Source organism: Miscanthus floridulus, chromosome 5 (genome assembly GCF_019320115.1).
Source record: "Miscanthus floridulus cultivar M001 chromosome 5, ASM1932011v1, whole genome shotgun sequence".
In the NCBI taxonomy this organism is placed as follows: Eukaryota; Viridiplantae; Streptophyta; class Magnoliopsida; order Poales; family Poaceae; genus Miscanthus; species Miscanthus floridulus.
Window position 1 is genome coordinate 37483849 of NC_089584.1, and position 20334 is coordinate 37504182.

Genomic DNA, 20334 nt, shown 5'->3' on the forward strand with positions numbered 1-20334 from the left:
ACTAATGTTTCTAGCAGCATTTTCAGGCAACGTAAAAAGTGGCTGGAATTGACAAGGGTGTAAAAATGTATTCCTTCCCAGTATATCATGTTGGATAGCCTAAGACAGAAAAGAATTTGAACTAATGATAATTAATAAAAACTTTGACAGGAACAAATATTTTAGATGCTTAGCCCCACCTACCGCCTATGTATTGTCAATGTTAAAATCAGTTAAAACTTAAAAAGAAGAATTCAAGTCTGTACTAATTCTTTCACAATCATTCAGTTACCACTGTTCAATTAAAACAGTACATAAGCATTAGCTACAGACTCCAAAATTAAACACTTGACTTACTGAATCTATCAAATATTGAAAAAGCCTCAAAACAAAGTAAGACGGCTAGCTTCCTATTAAAAATCTTTCTTGTACTGGTGGAAAATGAGTAGTTAATTGAGCATAGAATGATTAGCAACATAATGGATGATCAATTACTTTATCACTAATCTTAGGGTGAAAACACCAGCTTTGAAGAACACAATAAGCCAAAGAACACGGAATGTAGAATAGCTCTTCTCAAATATCATGTCAGGTTGACACAACTACAACAAGACATGAGCTAAATCTATCTACGATGCTACCTCAGAGTCTATGGTCTTAAGCATTCCTAGCAATAAATACAATTGGCAGTTTACGATAAGTGACCAACAAAATATTAGTCACTCTCACATAGAATGCTGAGTTGCTGACCAACAACTTTCTTTTGGTTGAGGGCTTCATCCACATGTAAATGACAACAGCAGATCAGTGAAAAGTCAGAACATCACCAAGTTTGTCGAAGCACCAACCACAAATGGCTCCATCAGCAACCGTGTCAAGAAGTAGAATGTCACTCCCAGCATAATAGAAATTGGGAGTGCAGGTAGCGCATGACGGCATATGGAAAGCAAGATAAGGGTGCAACCAAGCCCAGCAATGATGGCGAGGTAGCATGCATAAACAGTCATCAGATCATACATGGCAGCTCTCCCAACAAGCACACTGTAGAAAATAAAATCACCAAGGCCCAGCTTGATGCCCCTGGTAGATTCAAACATCTCAAAATCCAGAGGCTCTGACGATGAACTTTGTCTATGCTCCTCATCCAAAGCCGCATTGTTGGTAGATGTTGCAGATACCAAAGGTGATGTCTCTTCTTCGTCAGGCTGTTCAATTTGAATGATGGCATGCTGTGAACTCCCACCTTGGTTTGCTGTCAGCTCTGCTGAAGTCACTGGTACCTCCCTTTCAAGGTTCTCCATTTGGAGCACAGAACCTCTTGACCTGTTTATCTCACCAATACTTGATCGGCCTCTTCGAAGATCCCTCATTTCCACAACGGCAGGGCTGGCATCTTCCTCCTGCTCCACCCGGTCATACCGACTGCCACCGATCTGACCAGAATCTGTCATGGTTTGCATCTCCACAGACCCCATGGCTAAAGCATAAGAGGAAGAACTTGTGGCTGGTCCGACAGTAGGCCGAGACTCGTAGACGAGTGCCGGTAGCTCATCATCCCTGGAGGAGGCCAGCTCCACAAGCATCCTGAGCGGTCCCCGGGGTGCAAGCACGGCGACGAGGTCGTACACGGCGAGCGCGACGAGCATGATCCACGTGGTCCACTCGGGGAGCCTGGAGAGCCAGGCAGCGACGATGACGGCGAGGGCGACCATGTACCCCTGGCGGACGAGGATGGGGACGGCGGAGGCGAAGACAGAGAGGACCCCGACAGCGGCGCCGTTGAAGAGGAGCAGGAGCGCGGTGGGCGCATCGAGCGGGGCCGCGAGGCGGCGGAGCACGGCGGCGACGATGGCGCCTCCCATGGAGAAGATGACGAAGAAGGCGGAGAAGCGCATGTAGTTCTTGAGGAAGCCCGTGCAGCGGTAGTAGTAGAGCGCGACGAGGACGAAAGTGACAGCGGCGACGAGGGCAACGAAGACGGCGGCGTCGAGGAGCGCGCCGAGGAGCTTCTGGCCCGGGGAGTCGTTAGGGGACTCGAGGTAGACGAGTGTGGCAGCGGTGACTGGCGGGGGCGAGGCCGCCGCGGACCCGGAGGACGGCGGCGAGAGGAGGGAGATGAGGAGCACGACGAGGGCCATGCAGATGGAGACCGGGGACATGACCGCCAGCACCTCCGCGCCGAGGGTGTCGAGAACGGAGGTGGCGCTGACGGGCTCCTCCACAGCGGGCGCCGGCGCCGGCGCCGACAAGGCGGCGGCGGCGGGATCCATGCCGCGGAGAGGGAGGAGGAGAGGGGAGACCGAGATCGATGGGGAATTTCTCGCGCTCCTCGGCGTGAGACCGACCAGGGTAGGAGCTTTCAGGTTTTCGATTTGGTCCACGCGTTTGTGCGAAATTGCGTCGAAAATCTCAAATTTCTCTGTTGAAATGTTTACCAATCAAGCATTATCTAGAAAGCAGCACAAAAATATTTTGTTTTTCTATACTAAGTTCAAAATTCAAAAAATAGACACTCAAATCAAACATAAATATATGCACGCACATTTACACCTACAAGGGCAGTGAGAAAAATTTGTCCATAAGCCACTCAAAGTCGCTTATATACATGGTGAGCTCACTCATAAACCGGTCTATATAGATGTCGGAGATAAAAGCTTACGATGGAGTATTCTTTCTGGTCCCTTCCTCCTCGCGCCTGGCTGTATTTTTTTTTTAAATGGAAAGGGATTCCGTTACTCAGAGCCCGCACAATCGGCAGCTACACAGCAGCCTGTTTGGTTGGATGGTTCGTATCGTTGGTTCGTGAAGAAGTACTGCTGGCTGGTTTGTGTGAGAGAAAAATATTGTTCCATCGTTTACGACAAGTCACAGTCAAACGAACATGCTGACAATCGACTAGATTCAATCTAGGATAGGATCCATAATTGGATCATCCTCCTTCGTACACTCATTCCCAAACACCGCTAGGGCATGAGCAACCCTATTACATGACATCAGAATTTAGCTAACGCCTAGATGAATGGCAGTCTGCATAGTGCGCACCCTGCAAACAGGCCACAACCTCCGCATGGAAAGAGTCCATTATGTGGCATAATCAGCCTTGCCCTGTAGAGACCATGTCTCCATCTTCATCATGGATGATATAGCCCAACCCTCCTCCACCGGTATCCTTGTGAAAGGAAGCATCACAGTTAACTTTCAGGAAATTTGGAACTGGCTTTTGCCACACCTGCTCCCTCCTTCACTCTACCTCTTGCTCTCGCGACATAGATTGGTAATCCCTCCCACATAGGCTTGGACAGAATTAACGATGAGCGGCACTGGTCTCCTCTTTCCCTCCTCTCTAATTCTATTCCTCTCTGACAACCACGACCACATTCCTGTTGCCATTTTCATTTGGGAATCCCCTTTCAGCTCTAACATGTGAGCCAATCTTTCTCTCCACCCTTCCATACCTAGCCCGGCCCAAAGGTCTTAACCAAATGGCATTTGAAGAAAAGGTGGCCTCCATCCTCACCCTTCTGGTTGCAGATAACACACTTAAGGATGGCTGTTGCGTGCAACTCTCCACATAAAATGTTTGATCTTGTTTGGAAGTTGAGAAAGAAGAGCGGATTGTTTTTTTATCTGTGGGGTTGGTCTTTATTTACTATCCTGCTTTCGAACACTGAGGGTCAAAGTTGAGAAGAAGAGCAAATGAGTCAGTCATAACTAATGCCAACAACTGCATATGGGCCACCTGGTCATTTAACATTGCCCTTGCCCTAAGCACATATATATAATGCCCTACCATTATGCTTTAACATTTGCCCTTGTCCTAAGCACATATATACCTACCATTATGAGCACCATCACTAGATGTCGTTAAGTGTAAACTTTACTCAGGTAGACAACTTACTGCAAAAAACTCAATCAACTGAGAGCTATACTCAATTTGCAAAAAATAAAATAAAATAATAATAATAAATAAAAATAAAAAAGAAGAAGAAGCAATTATCGATTAAAAACAATTAGCTACACATAAAATGCATCCACTTAAGCCAATAAGTCGAAGATGAATGGATAGGTCCCACACCAAAAACTTAATCGACTGCGCTACACTCAGAGTTTTATCTTATTTATCTCCAGAAGACACTTTTTTTTAGTTTTATAAATCAACGATGCAGAACATGCTCTTGTCTTTTTTTAAGACTACATATCGATGATGACTTTATTGACCCCTGTGTTGTCATCAAGATTACCACAAGTTCATGCTGGTTCTCTTGTCGGAGAAAAAAGAAAACATAAGCCACAACTGATCATCAAACACAAAATTCTTCCAGAGTTCACACTCGGCACCGATGCTGGAATCGATTGGAAACCAGATAAGTCATCCACCATTAAGGCATTAACCAATCACACTAAGATTTATTGCGACTGGCCTTCTCCTCGATACCAGACTGCGAAAATCTCTTCCTCAGGACCTCAAGGACTTCTTCCATCTTTACATCCTTTACTCTGAGCAGCACCATAGCATGGTACAGCAGATCAGCCATCTCCGAAGCTGCACGAGATTGGTCCTCGTTCTCGAGCAGCGTTTGAATTAGTTCACCAGCTTCTTCACTGGATTATAAGCAAAAATAGCAGCACTGGCATTAATTAAGAGAGAAATATATTGGCATTCTCATTAAAAGAAAAGTAGGAAAAGGGAGAACAAAACATGGCAGTAACAAAAGAAAAAGTATGAAATGCGCTCGAGTCGGGTAAATGGATTCTCTCTCACACACTTGTTGATGCCAAGTCATAAACTCAATAGACAACCATCAATAAACAAATTCTGACACTGAGCATAAATAAACACAACTGAGGCATCAAGCTAATTCAACATCTAATGAAGATGAAGGAAGATGTAATTACAATTTCAATATTGGACTCATTCAACATATATTAAATATAGAATTTCAAAATCTAGAAAACAAAAGGCACACATGCTCAGATAATTCAGAATCAGATTTCTCTAGTGGGATACCTACATCCTGCCATAAACATTTAAAGCTGTGGGAATTGTCCTGTCGAACCTTTTAAATCCTTGATGACGAACAATATATTTCTGAACATTTAGACTTACCTCTAAAACTTATAAGCACCTATTTATTTTCCTTAAAAATAACTTCCATAATGTTGTCATTTTGTAACCCAAAAATATCATGACCAAAAACACGGGTCGAACTTCATTTCAGAAACCATGAACAGTAAAAATTAATGTCACCCTAATGGTATAAAGGAGTATGCATGTGGCATGCTCACTGCAACTAAAAACCCATAGGTTACAAAAACCTGTGAAATGTGAACAATCTGAGAACCTGACAGCTGAAGATGGCAAAGATGACAGATATACAACAAGAGAACAAGGATAGCAGCAAATACAATAATCTATTTTAAAATGCAGAACTTAGTGAACTAGGCTAAGAAAAAGAGAGAAAAGGACTCATTGCTTTTATATTTGTTGTCTTTCCAATTAATTCTATTAACAGTTTTCATAATGTAGTACCATGATGGCTCAGAAAAACGATAACATCACATACCGTATTTTCGAGCAAAGTAGCTGGTTATCAAGCAGTAGTTTTTTCGTCCATGATGGCTTGCCACCTCCTTCAGTGACTATCTCCTCCTGTCGTCTACTAATTGTATCTTCAAGTGAGTATAGGGTTGTCATAACCTGCCTGCCTTCATTGGGCTGTGAAGGGAAATCGTAAAATTAATTTTAATCGTGAATCGAAGTCTATTTCAGGAAAGGGTAACTTAATAATGAGTACCTTTGAACTTTGTAGAGCATCATAAACTGAAGTATAATAACACGTTTCTGCTCCTGTATGGCACGTAGGTCCATCTGGCTTTCCAAGGTATATTATCTAAGTTGTACGAAAAATAAAACATCTGTGCAGTTAGTACCCTCTGAAGTCGAAGTGAAAGTATTTATTCACAACACAGAACATGCTTACAGAATCACGGTCACAGTCCAGGAAAATGTCATGCACATTAATGAAGTTCATGGATGTCTCCCCTTTAGTCCACAAGGAAGACCGTGAGCGGCTAAAGAATGTAGCTTTCCTGGTTGATATAGTTTTTGCAAGGGCTTCTTTATTAGCAAAGCCCTGCATAAGAATGGCTCCAGTATCCACATTTTGTGCAACAGCAACAGCCAACCCTTTGTTGTCCCACTTCACACTGTCTAGTAATGTGTCAACCTAATTTTTTATGCAGCACAATAATAAACTTATGTTAGGCTTCAATGATAGTTAAACTCTATATTAGAGGAACAATAAAAAACATACATTCTCCTTTCCATTTAAAACTGATGCAAAATTGTAGCAGAGCTACTGCAAAGACTCAATTGCTGTAGTTCGTATTAATGCCAGAGCCTACACTGGAAAGATTTGATATTCAAAAGGTTAGAAGAATATATCTGCATGTACAAGGAAATACATAGATGAATCCTAAACCCTCCGAACAAGCACAAGATATAACTACCTAAAGCAAATTACACACACTTCATCAGTACCCGTATGTTTTAGAAACTGCATTTTAAAAAAGTATATTTTGTGAGAAATTGTATCTTAGTTTTAATTAAGCAGAAAAATGGCAGGTTCAATATTATGATATTTTTCTTATTTCGTCTAAACTTTGTGGAAAAATTAGCACCACAGCACCCAAAAGTGGCACTTTTGTGAAACAATACCAGCTATGGATATATGTCTAAAAAATGGAAGCACTATATACAGTAAAAGAATGAAGCTAATTGCGCCATTCTTAATGCATTATGAAGCAACTAGCATACCAACTTACTAAGCCTCCAACACTACCAGACTATAAGCAATGGCAATACATATAGGATAAACCAGGACTAAGTCTACACTTCAACTTCTAATTGAGCATTCTAATTTCTAAAGAATGAAGATCAACACAAATGAATTTTTTTTGGGTGGGTGGGTGGGGTGGGGTGGGTGGGGGCACGCTCTGTTTTCTGGCTAACATGAAGTGCCTACAATCCATATGTGAATCAAAATGTGAGATATCGAGTTGCAAAATCTGAAATGCCAAGAAACATGAGCCAAATCCTCAAAATTCTGACACAAAATGCTGCCCAAAAATTTCATAAAAACTAAACCCATTTGTTCATGACACAAGTTACTCCCAACGAGCAACCCAAGAATGCCTCACTGAGATGCTTCGCCATACTAATTTCACCCGTGATGATACCAGATATTTATTTTGAGTCTTTGATCAAATAAAAGGCAACGCAAACTAAGAAACATTATCAATACATGTTTTCAACATATACAAAGGGCTATTTAGAAATAATGCAGAAATAGGAGTATCAGACACACAAATAAAGATATCATCTGATGACTGCCTTTTGTAATGGACCATACAACATTGATGCAACTAAATCATCCAATCATATTACAGGAACACTATATAGTATCACCACTAATGGTAATGGACAAGATAAACTACTAGCAACATAACAAATCAAACAAGACCATTTGGTGTTTCATCCATGTACACTACTTATCTGCGTTCCATGATGAAGTCTGCACTTCATTGGCTTAATGCTTAACACTTGATAAAGCATACATCTGACATAAATATGCATCTAATTGCACAAGCTTCATGGTGCATCCAGAAAGTTGGCTGCAAGCAATGCACTAGCAACATAATTTCGTCAAACACTATTACGGCATGCCATCTTATTAGCATAAACAGAGCAAAGTATGAGCTATCCAAATCGACAGGCAACATGAAATGTCTTTGCTGCAACTCCCCTTGAGTGCCAAAAACAACCTTGCACAACACCTCATCCAGGGCTTGTATCCATCATGTGTCACAGTGTCAGTGTGGAACTCCTCACCCTCACCAGGGCACTTAAGGCAGGGAACGGATTGCCGCCCCAGTGGCTTACAGTCCGCTCCAATCCCACAACTATTTTGGTCCTAATGTAATAAGAGAGAAATAGATTTCGCTGGGAGAAGAAGGAAAGAAAACTCCAAACCTCGGTGTCGACGGCTACAGCTCCTGGCGCGGACTGCGCGGAGCCCGCCACCACGGAGACTGCCCGGTACGGCTCCCTGCGCCGCCACCCAGGGGCCGAAGCCGCCGCGGAGCGAAAATTGGGGAAGGATGTACCGCTAGAGAAGATTCCCGCGCGGCACGCTGAGGAGGAGGACACGGGTGCGTGAGTTGGTGCGGCCGCCGGGGCCGCCGCCATCGGAATCGAAACCCCGAGTCGCCGTGAGTCGTGACGTGGCCTGCTCGTTCGTGACTTCACGAGTCATCAGTGATTCGTTACTCTCTGCTCAGCCAAGTGATGGGCCTCCTCGGGCCCGGTTGCTTGAGGCCCAGAGAGGCACAGAGCTAGGATTGTATGAAACTATGAATGACGACCAAGAGCAACTTCCGCATGCGCATGGTCCCTGCCTAAGCCCTCCTAGTTAAATATAGATATTTTATCTATACCTAATAATAACAGAGAGGCAAAATTTTTAGCCAGATTTTTTCATCCATCTCCCATAACTACCGGTAGTCAAAAGTTTCTTTCGTCTAGACGTATATGACCCGTGCTCATATGAGTTATAATAGATCTTTCTAGCGCGATACAGATTCCGATTCCAAAATGTATTCTTAAGGTAGCCTAGATACCTACGAATCCTAGTAATCCAAATATATCTTAATATGAATAGGAATTTTAAACCAAATATAATTTTAATACGTTCGAGTGCATGCACAGGGTCGCGCATACCAGCTGTGTTTGGCCGCTCACGCGCGGATCCATGTCTGCAGTCTTGCACATGCATGTGTATCACGTAATGCACCAGGAGTGAGCGAGCCCAGAGACTCTTAATTAAGTAGATCTTGAGGTTCGTTTTTTTTTTCCCGCTTGGGGCCATCGTTGCCCAATGTACTTCTACATGTTATAGGTCTTAGCTGACGTTCCAGCTGTGCCGCGCTAGCTCCATCTACTACTACGACACGCCTACTGCACCAGTTACATGCCGCCAACACCAACGAAGCGAGCGGGCAACGAGGCGGACGATGCGGGCAGACGAGGCAGATGGTGCAGCTCTACGTCGCCCACCACCGTTCGACACCGACAAGGCGGGCGACACGGGCAGGCGGGGATGATGCAGGCAGCAGTCTAGCGATCGACACTACACAAACAAATGGGCGGACCAGGCTTCTACTTCAACGACTTCTACCTCTACCATGCTCTTTAGCGTATCCCGAAGATGCGACGACCGAGGACGTTCGAGACGGTTCGACTACACCGTCTCCATGCTTGTGTGACCACCACTACATGGCGTTCGATACCGACGTGGTGAATGGCACAGACGGGTAGCGGTTCTTTCTAGCTGCACTATACCGGCCCATGTATGTCTTCTCTTCTTTTGTTTCTTTTTATGTACTTTAATACAATGGCATGCTCGTGCTATTTTTTTATGCATAATAGAGAGATCCTCTTCCTCTGGTGTGATTTTTTTTTCTCTCCAAACAGGCACGTTATACAATTCGATTTAAAGATGAATTTAAACACATGATGCAATCTCAAACACTATTAAGTCCAATCTCTCAAGACAATTAAAATGCACAGACAACTATTTCATAAATGTCAAAGCGTCTCGTGCTCATGTATACAAGTTATTTTTGAAAACTTCTTGTATACAAGTTAGAGCACCTCGTGTTTGTTGGATAAAGTTTTAAGCTACAAATCATCTACACAAACTACGCAATAAGTTGTACTCCCGTTGCAACGCACGGGCATATTTACTAGTAAAAAAAGAGAGAGCTAAATATAGGTGTTCATGCCAAAACATAAGGTCCAGTAGGGCCTCTGCTACGACATACAAATTTGGATGGACACCCAAATTCAGCCATCGCCACTCATCCCTTGGGGCTCAAGGCAGAGCCCCAAAACGTCCATTTCGGTTATTTTCCTCGAGCGGGCTTTCTTCCTGCTCACGAACAAAAGCCGTGCGCGCCGTGCTTTCTTTGCCAGCTCACGCTGCTTCCTCCCCGTCGACATGCCACCTACATCTTCCTCCACCTCATACGCGGAGCTTCCCCTCCCCTCATCTAGCTAGCTCGCGTGCGGGCCACTTCCCGTCCTCCTGCGAGCAGGAAGGAAGACAACATGTTCGTTTGATCCCAAATCCATGGGGTTAGAAGGGATTGAGAGGGATTCAATCCCCTACAAGTCAAATTCCTCCCCTACCCCCTTCAATTCCTCCCATGTCAACATCAAACGAATAGGGCTTGAGGGTTGTTGGGACTACTCCACTCGAGTTTTGTGCTCCGATCAAACACCTCCAGCTCCTAAAACTAAGCTTCACAAAAAAGATGGAGTTAAGGGCCAACTTCACATTTTTTCCTGGAGGGTGCTCCAGAATTTTACCTTTTGTGCTTCCTCATGGAATTGGAGAAAAATTACCCACAACTGCCACTCGTTACACAAATACTGACGTTTCCTTTCCTTTCTGTCTAGGACTGCTTCTGTTCGTCAACCCTTTCTCGACGTTTCTCTCGCGTCGCCCCCCTTCCTTCTCAATGGACCATAGCGTCGCCATCCACTATTCTGGTCACCCCAGCCAGCACTCTGACAGGGTGATGGATGGAGCAGATAGATCCAACGATGCTCTACCGGATGACCTCATTTTTTTTGTCCCAAAATTTCTCGGGCGCCAGTCATCCAAGCACGCCTAGGGTGGTGGCTTTGTACTAAATTATTTACGTAAACATTTCTCAAGTACATGACATCGCCTTCCTCATCAGATATTTTAGCAAATCATATACTTTGATGTCTGTAATTTTGTTGCTGAATCATGTACTTGGATCCTTGTAATTTTGTTACTGAATCATGTAATTTAATCTATGTAACTTTGTTGTTGAACCATTGTTTAATCAGTATATCTCTCTAAAAAATAAGGAAGCCAACATGTGATTCATGTGTGCGGACAGTGAAACAGAGGTTGGTTAGCATGTGAGATATGGGTTAATTAATTGTGTTTTGGATGGAATGGGCTAGAAAAATAAATTCATTTGATTTGGGGTTGAGTGCAAATGAGGTAGGTTCTATCTTATTTGTTTTATTTTTATAAATTTTATCTTGTTTTGTATTGTACCGTAGCATTAGTACGGTGACACTACTAGTGCTCTCAAGGAGCAGGTGGAGGAGGGGCAATTCAGATGACCACACATTTGTTCTGACGTGGGGAGGGTTAGCCAGTGTAAGGAAAATAGACCATAGGCCCATTTACTTTGATTTTGGTGTTTGATGATCAACACAACCAAATTGGACTATGTGTTTGCCAGTGTCTATTTTATAGTCAAATAGGATGCAACGCAGACTTGGACCAACTTTGGAACGAGAAGAAATTGATCAACACTCAAGAGAAGACATTGGAGGAGGTGTTGAAGCTTAGGAGAGAAGCAAGGAGTCCAAGACATGAAGATGGCGAAGCCCCGACGAAGAAACAGCAAGAGGGGGCACCGCCTTGGTCACCGCCCTAGGCATGGCGGTGCCACCAAACAGAGGGTTGCTGCAGCTGGAAGGAGAGGGGGGCACCGGACAACAACGTGTGCACCGCCCTGGTCACCGCCATGGGGTGGCGGTGCACCGGATAGGGGGTGGTGGTGCCACCGCCCTAAAATTCTAGAGAGTAGCGAAGGGGGACTCGAGCACCACCCTAAGGGTGGCGGTGCACCGCCCTATGAATAGTATCCCCAACGGTTGGTCTATCAATGAGCAATAGCTAGTCCACGTGGCGATCACTGCCCTGTCCGGTGCCAGGCACCGCCCTATCTAGTGACCTCGCAGAGAAGAGGATATCGGCCACAATGGCTAGTTTAGACTTTGGGGCTATAAATACTTGCCCCAACCAGCCATTTGGAGTGTGAGGGAGCTGAGGGAAGATAGGAGGGTGTTGCTACACCTTATTTGTGCTCGCCGTATGCATAGAGCTTAAAGATTACTTGGTGATTAGCGTAGGTGCTTTGCGAAGTGCTTAGTTTAGTTAGACCATGCTCATATACGCTTACTCTAGGCTTAGGTCTAGTTGCTAGTGAGGTTTGCATACCTCTAAACCTAAGGTGCTTGCGTGCACCGTGTTTGTACTCGACAGGGCTTGTAGTCTTGCGAGACCACACCAACCGCGTTTGTGGTGTGGCCGCCACCATGTACTGAAGAGAACAAGGCCAGTGGCGGTTCAGCCGAAAGCTTGATAGTGAAGACGGCAGAGAGCGGTTTGGGAGAGGCTTGCCAGAAGGCACACCAGAGACCCACTTGCGCATGGGGAAGGCCCAGGGCTATCCACGGAGTTACCCAACTAGGAGCTTGCCCCTTTGCGAGGGATTCCTAGCGAGGGGCTCCAACGAGGACTAGTAGAAAGCTTGTGCGCTTCTCGATACCTCGGTAAAAATACCGGAGTTGTCGACGGGTGTTTACATCTCTACCTCATCTTTACCTTCCGCATTTATATTGCTACCTTGGTGTGTACTTTACTTTCCTAGCTTAGTTGATAGGCTAGTCGATAGGATTAGAACCTAGGTTGTATAACTCTTTTACGGTAGAGATAGCAACACACTTAGCAAAACCATAGTTGCAGATTTAGATAGATTACTTTCTTGCATAGGTTTTGCTAATGTGGAATTAGAGGCCATAGTTTAGAGTAGATTTTTAAGTTGCCTAATTCAACCCTCCTCTTAGGCGTCACGGTCCTCTACAGCCAGGACACCCCTTAAGCAGCGCAGGTGCCAAAAATAGGTACCAACACATGGATTCCTTTGTCCTTCTCCTTTTTCTTCTTCTTTTTTTTAAATTACATAGTACAACATAGACGCACACAACGCACATGCACACTCATCCCTATGAATATACATACACAAATCATACCCCTATGAGCATCTTTGAAGGACTGAGCCAGTAGATCTTGAAATTCACAAAGTCACCACAGGCGCCTCATTGTCGACAGGGACATCGCCTACCAATGAAAGTATAACACCATTAAATCTTAGAATAAATCTAGAAAAATACGAGCACCCATGTCAAGTTGAGGACTTGAACCCGGATGGGTAGGTTTCACCATAAAGAACCCAACCAACTGATCTAAGATCAGTTCCCTCTCATTTTTCTTCTTCATTCTACCGCACAGGTCTATTGCCGCCTCTGACTTCTGCTACTGCTCCAACCTGCTCTCCTCTAGTCCCAATCGAAGAGGAAAGCTTGGGCCCTCACCCCTGCAGCTTGCTTGCTGGCGCTCCTAGCCTCACCCAGCACCCCTCCAACCACCACCATCGCTAGCCGGCCATTGTCAAGGTGTCCTCTTCCTTTTAAGGCCACAAGCCATTAGGACCTCCATAATGGGCTAATGATGCTCCCAAAAAAATGGGTCTCACGTCAAGCAATGGGCATCGAAGCCTGAACAGCTGTCGCTATTAAAATATAGGCACCGAAGCCATCTAACCTGCTGAGACCCATGTCTATTTGTCCAGCCACCAAGGTCTATGGCTCCAGCATAGAAGCATCAGCACAATAAAATATTTCTTTATTGTTTGGGCATCGCCAGGCATCGGTGCAAGTACGTGCACTACTTCAGGATTTTATGGCACCACTGGTTTTGGGGCATCGCTGGCCACAAATGGCAGAAGCGAAGCTTTATTTTTCTCTCTCTCTCCATTGGGCATCACTTAAGCTTCACATTGTGGAAGGCCTTAGGCCCTCCATAACGTGCTCTTGAGTGATGCCCAAAAGAGGAGAGAGAGGATTCTAACATCGCCATGTCCATTGCACCTAGTGAAGCTAATTTTCAGCTATGCTACCAAAACGAAGAGCGGTGCAAGAACTTGCGTCGATGCCCACCGATGCCAAAGTGATAAAATAACGTTTCACTCGTCACCCACTACTACCACTACTGCCAGCTACCTCCATAGCTCGGGAATGGATATGAGTAGAGATGTGCTGGTACTCATCCTCATCGACCTTCGGGCATGGTGGCAGTGGCGGACTACAAAAGCGGGGTAGCGCCGTGGGCCTGGGGGACTCGGGTGCCGGTGACAATCTTTAGGAGCGGGGCATGGCCTAGCGGTGATCTATAGGAGCGTGGCAACAGCGTCGGCCTAGGGATTGGGGCAGCGATGTTGGCTCCCATGCGACAAGCATGGTGGACGAGAGGAAGACGACGATGGTGACCTATGCAAAGCTGTGGCTAACGAGAATCACCTTCTTTTTTTTCTAGATCGGGGGATATAGCCCGTTTTTCATTAAGAGGAGTGAATTACAAGTCAGCTATGAGAGAACCCTCATAGCACATATTATAAACCACTAAGATAGTAGTGAATGACCTGAAATAAACATAGGAACAATAAAAAGACAGAAGAAAGAGCAACTGCCCTCAACACCCTAGACCTACAACTGTGCCTACAATAAAGTAATCAATGCTAAGGTTGCCCACAGCAAAGACAAAGCTGTGGTGACAAAGTATCCACCCAGAGAAGACACATCAATATCTAGTAGCAACAGCGGCAAAGCATCCGCCAGTGAAGACCAAGCAAGGGGACCAAAGAGCCAACATCAGCAAACCATCCACCAAGGGTTCCATCGATGGCCAATAAGTATCCACCGAGGAAGAAACAAAGACGCCTCCTATGGCAAAGCATCTGTAGAGGGGAGCGACCATGACACCCTCGGTAGCAAAGCATCTGCCAGAGAGGAGACCAGCAACAACAGCGGCAAAGCATCCGCACAAGAACGATAGACGATGATGGCAATGTCAAGAGCTACAGGATAGACCAAAGCGAGTAGAATTAAGGCACACATAGGCACAGCGAGGAGGTCCACCAAAATCCAACAGCTCGGCAGCAACCATGGATAATAGCGACCACATGAGGGAAAAGCGATGAGCCATTGTCAATTCTTCAGCGACGCCTTCAGGAAGGAGGTGACACCCAAGGGTAGCACCCTAGATGTCATCGGCACCGGCCTTAGAAGTTTCTAAGGCAAGGCTTATGCCTAGAATCTGGCAATGACGATGCAAAAGCATGTGTTCAACAACGACGCCTCCAAAGAGGTATGTGGCGCCCGAGGCATCATCATCATCCTCCTAGCTAAAGCCGGGATGAGCTTTCGCCCAGAACCCATGCAACCACCGCCACATCATTGAGAGACCTGCGAGCACCACACCCTAGCCACCAGAGCGTCGTCTAGCCATGCCACGTGGGCTACAGGCCGACCTATAGGCAAATCTAGCCAGCCGCAGGAGAGTAGAAGCCAGTTGTAGCCCAGTAGGCAGAGGTCGTATAGGGCGCGACCCGGTCAAGGTAAGGCGCATCCAGGCAATGTCCATGCAGAACCAGAAGCTAGCTGCTGGCAGCCCAGTCCCAAGTAGCCGCTAGCCGACGACTGCAGCCCAGTAGCCAACTAGCCATAGGATTCCTAGCTGCCAGATCTGGCCATAGGCGTCCAGCAACCGCAAGCCCCAACCGCCATTGCCGATCGGCCCGTCCATGGCCAACTGTCGTAGAGGAGCAGATCCAGGCACCGGTGCACTAGCGCGTAGCCCAAGCCCCGCCATCAGCCGCCCGAACGAAACACCGCCGGCCACCGATGAGGAGGGAAGAGCGAATGTCTAGGGCACCACCAGATGATAGATTTGACCCCAGGAGGCATGGATCTAGCCAGCCGCCGCCGCACGCCACTAGAGGTGAAGAGGGTGGAGGGGGGAGGTGGAGGAGCGAGGGGGAGGGAGGGGTAAGTGCGAATGGGCACCACTTTTTGGGACCACTGCTGGCCGCTGCCGCCGCACGTCGGAGGGCGGCGATGGCGGCTAGAGAGGAGGTCGGGAGGGGGGTGCTCGGACATCAGCGTGGTCACCCCCTGAGTTACCCATTAGGAGCGCTCGGGGGAAGGGGCTATGAGAATCGCCTTCTCTTTAGGTGGCTGGCCACCACGACCGACAGGATTGGGGCGGCAACGATAGCTTGGTAGATTAGAGCGGCGGCCATGACAAGAGATATTGGGAGATTGTGGGGGGTACGACCCCGGATACCCATGACAGACTACATGGGCTACGCTGCCAGGGGCGGTCTAGCCCACAAGACGAAGGCTTATGGTGCACGGTACTACTCGGCGTGTACCACAAGACATCAAGGGTGATATCCTGAAGATGCTATGAGATCTGTTAGGATATGTTTGATCCTATGATTCCTATAATCTGTTATTACTTACCGGTTATCTCCTAGATCTAACCGACTTGTAACCCTACCCTCTAGCTAAATAAGGCAGGTTGGGGACCTCTCAAAACACATGCAATATCATACGATAGCCAATACAAACCAATAGACCACTAGAGTAGGGTATTATGTCGTGCTGACGGCCCGAACCTGTCTAACTCTTGTGTCTCTGTTGCCTTCTTATTCTTGATTACGCACACCTCTACCGATCAATCTACCTTCGTGGGATACCCCTTGGAGGACTACCAATGATATTCTATCGACAGTTGGTGTGCTAGGTAGGGGTGTGCGTGTTGTTTCTATGATGAACAAGATGGTATGTTTTGTAGGCTCTTCATCCTCTCCAAAGCCCAACTAGATCTTTACTGTCGGATCGATCTCCTAGGTCATCAACGCTAACAGAGATGGAGAGATCATCAATCCGGTGTAGATCGATTCTACGCCAACCACACCAGCACCTGCAATAGCAGATCCAGTCTCAGAACCGCCTCTGAGGTCATCTTCACCAATAACTCGCCGCCTGCTTCCCCGCTACCTGAGGAAGCAGATTGACAACGACGATCTGGTCGCATCCATCGATCAAGTTGTCCAAAAGCTCACCGACTACCTCTCCATCATGGAATCAGCTCTGACCACTCTGGTTCAGCGCCGACCACCCTCCTATTCTGATCTATCGGAGGCTAATCAGGAAACTCTAGGGGTTATGGCCGCCATCCATTAGGATGCCCTAAGGGGCAAATTCATCGACCAGGTGGGAGACATCGATCCTCTCACCGACCCGATCACCGACCAACTCTCGCCGACTATCAATATGCTGCAAATTGGCCGACGCCCTGAAGCATCCCTCCACACCATCCTAGAGGAAAGTCTAGACTCTGAGTCCTAGGGCTCTATGGAGGCTGTCGTCGAAACTGCCGCCGTCCAACCTCCTTTCCCACCCTTTTGAGGAGGCGGGATTTTTAATGTTAGTGTCGACAGCCCTCTGCGGGATGGGTAAACCGACGAGGACCGCGCAGCTCGCGTCAACAGAAATGCCAACCGTGCGCAGCGCCGAGCAAATGAGGTCGCCATTGTGTTAGCCGAGGTTGCTCCCAATAACGAACTAACTGCTCGGACGCTACTTATACCATGTATAAACACGTTAGGGTTAACAACATGTCTCTTTTTCACTGAAAGTGCTAGCAAGCTGCATAAACACGCATACGACATCTACTTACAACATTTATACAAATACATAAATGTTTGCTTAGGCCCTCGTGCATCTAACTCCATTTCCAGTTCTCCCATATAGGTTCCTCTCCACTCAGGCTATTAGGCTTGGCTATCACCATCTACCTTGCTGAACAGATCGACATCGCTGGCCAGCTTCTTCGCCTTGTCCTCCACCTCATCTTTCAGCTGCTCCTCCATCACACCCATCCCTCTGGCAAATCGGGCCCCTATCGCTAGAAGATTAATTGTAGGGTAATGAGACTGGACTACCATTAGGGCATGCGTCATGATGGAGATAGCAGCGTCTCAGTTGAAGCTTTTGAAGTTCTCCCACACTGCCTTGCACCTGTCAATGATGGCATCCGAACATGGTGGCCTATTGTCGAGCTGAGGAGCTACCTCCATATCGATACAGTCGAGCACTCACCTAACTCTGGCCACCATGGTGTCAAGTTTTCCCCTCTGGATTCTTGCCTCTAGCTCTAGCACGTCGAACTGTGCCTTGGGTCTTCGATGGTATTCTACAGACACCAAAGGGATCTGTCAAACGAAGAAATCATTATAGCAACAACTCCGACCACGAACTACTCACCTTCTAGATCCTCGGCTAGTTTCTTCGCTCACCTAGACGCCTTCTCCTTCTCCTCTTGGAGTTGACCGATGACTTGATGCAATCAGCTGAGCTCTGCATCTCGCTCTACAAACAAAATGATCAATAGCAACATCAAGACTGTTCGGCAATGCAGAACAAATTCATAGATCTGTAGTACCTTTCTTCTGCTCGGAGATGATTTTTAGCTGCTCGGAGGTGCGCCCCAGCTGCTCGGAGACTGTGCTCAATTGCTTGGAGGTGCGCTCTAGCTACTCAGAGATGGTCTTCAACTGCTCGGATAGGATGCCCTTCTGGTACTCTAGGTCCTTGGTGTTTGATTTAGCAAGATCCCTTTCACGCTGGGCCCTCTAGACAATCTTCTCCATCAGCTTCACTGCCTCCTTCAGTTTCTCATTCTCCTCGGCGAGGGTCTCCATCCTCTTGATCAACTGCTACCATTGTACAATAGTTCACGCTATGCCCTGCAAAGCACCAAGATTATAAAGGACCATAGTCTCCAACGCCAAAGACGGACACTGCTGATGCAACACTAACCTCAATTTGCTTCATAGCCACGGAAAGGGTGGACCATATCCTCTTCACCTACCTGGTGGTGTCCTCCTCTTCCATGACCACAACTTCGTCCCCTCGCTTGTGGAAGATGTGGATGGATTGAGATCATGATCCTTCACGCTCAATCTCCTCGACCTTGTCCTCTTCCTCCATAGCTGGTGGCGTGCCCTAGGGGCTCGGTGTCTGCACATAGTGACTGACCACGCCCTGTGGCATCTTAGGGCATGCCATTTGCTGCTCTGACAATGCTGGCCTCTACGCCCCTAGACTCCGACACGACGTCGGCAGCTCCCGCTCCCATCTTCAAAGATTCAGTGGCTCTCATCGTTGCTCCTGGCATCTCCGTCGAGTTGTTCGCCGTTGTCGCCAGCCGCTCTCTACGTCCGACTCCATCAGCAGTGGTGGTCAAATCCTCCGCAAACTGATGAGCGCCCGGGGACTCTGGGATGGAGTCCGTCCACAATGTCTCCATGCCAAGAATAGCCCCTGGCTACTCATCAGTCTGGCCTGAAGGATTCAGATCCTCTGCATGCCCCGTTCTGCATTAGTTTAGCTCATCGATCACCGCAACTATAAAAATTAGATAGCTACCGATCCCAAGGCAAAGATACTTACACATTAGCTTCCTGGTAGATGGTTCTAAATCGGCGTTGCCTCCTTGAGCACCCAGGCACTACTTTGGGTTCAACCCGCATGGCCTAGGCTAGAGGTCTTGTGGCCCCCGCTGTTGGTGTCTTCTCCGCCTGCTGCTCGGGGACTCCTTCCCCTCCCTTTGATTGGACCTCTGTGTGCATGTTGCACGATGACACTTTAGTGTTCAGAGGGGGAGCTTCTAGAGCCTCGTCGTCGTCCGACCACTCGGATATCGCCATGCTCTACATCCGAGCGGTCCGATCACCACCAAGTGAGATGTTGCACGGCTTGTGGGGAGCTACATTCGCTGTTCTTCTCTTCTTTTGGGCCGACTCATCTTTCACCGCCCTTTTCCCCCAAACTTTCTCTGATACCTAGGGGGGGCTCTCCTTCCAACCAACACCTTTGCCTCTAGATTCGGACGAGGTGCTGATGGCACCTTCCTCCGGCTGAGTGGTTGGCCTAGAGTCCACTGCCTTTGGCTAATCGCTCCTCAGCACGCCCGAGAAGTACGCTGCCCATTCCTGCAAATGAATCTTTCCACAAGCGAATCAGTCCACTGCTCGACATCGGCACGGGGCAAAAAGCACCAGGAATAACAGTCGAGATTTTTACTTGAGGAGGTGCGTTCATGCAGTTGAAGGTTTTTGGCTGCCTTGGCATGCTGTACAGCATGTTTGGAGCGAATAGTTCAGTGGCCCAGTGTAGCACAACCTCCTTTGTCAGTCTCTCTGTCCTCTCTCAGGTGCTGTCAGTATCTCGCTTGAAGTCAAAGCCCAGATGAGCCCTCTCCTTACAGGGCTAGACATGGCGCATTATGAAGTTCATTGCCACCACCACTCTGCTCATCTTCATGCCCCTTATTAGCTCGAGGATCTCCTTCACCTGCTCCATATCGACACTGGTTGGTTTCTTCGACTAGCTCCTCTGGTTCTTCAAAATCTGGTCAACATCGCATCGAATGGTAGGATGATTTTGCTTCATGTAGAACTACCTGGCATTCCACCCCTTCAGCAGGGTATTCAGTGGCACAGTAATGTATTCTCCTACCATCCCATCGTGGAGCTATAGATACACACCGCCGA

General features: G+C 47.1%; 2 protein-coding genes across 2 annotated transcripts; both read right to left on the minus strand.

Moving 5' to 3' along the window:
• Positions 1-444: 444 nt before the first annotated feature.
• LOC136451981 (presenilin-like protein At1g08700) lies at positions 445-2297 on the minus strand. The gene has a single exon (XM_066452659.1). The coding sequence runs from the start codon at positions 2247-2249 to the stop codon at positions 795-797; it is 1455 nt and encodes a 484-aa protein (XP_066308756.1). The 5' UTR covers positions 2250-2297; the 3' UTR covers positions 445-794.
• A 1789-nt stretch (positions 2298-4086) lies between these two features.
• LOC136451982 (histidine biosynthesis bifunctional protein hisIE, chloroplastic-like) lies at positions 4087-8281 on the minus strand. The gene is made up of 5 exons (XM_066452660.1): positions 8012-8281; positions 5961-6206; positions 5775-5870; positions 5544-5695; positions 4087-4581 (listed from the first exon to the last, which is right to left on the minus strand). The coding sequence occupies exons 1-5, from the start codon at positions 8225-8227 to the stop codon at positions 4380-4382; spliced, it is 912 nt and encodes a 303-aa protein (XP_066308757.1). The 5' UTR covers positions 8228-8281; the 3' UTR covers positions 4087-4379.
• Positions 8282-20334: the final 12053 nt, after the last annotated feature.

What these genes read in the sequence shown, in the direction of transcription:
- LOC136451981 (XM_066452659.1), bottom strand. Translation starts at nt 2,249, where the DNA reads ATGGATCCCGCCGCCGCCGCCTTGTCGGCGCCGGCGCCGGCGCCCGCT.
- LOC136451982 (XM_066452660.1), bottom strand. Translation starts at nt 8,227, where the DNA reads ATGGCGGCGGCCCCGGCGGCCGCACCAACTCACGCACCCGTGTCCTCC. An exon ending in TGGACTGTGACCGTGATTCT is followed by an intron (nt 5,871 to 5,960) that starts GTAAGCATGTTC and finishes CGTACAACTTAG; the next exon opens with ATAATATACCTTGGAAAGCC. An exon ending in ATGCTCTACAAAGTTCAAAG is followed by an intron (nt 5,696 to 5,774) that starts GTACTCATTATT and finishes TTCCCTTCACAG; the next exon opens with CCCAATGAAGGCAGGCAGGT.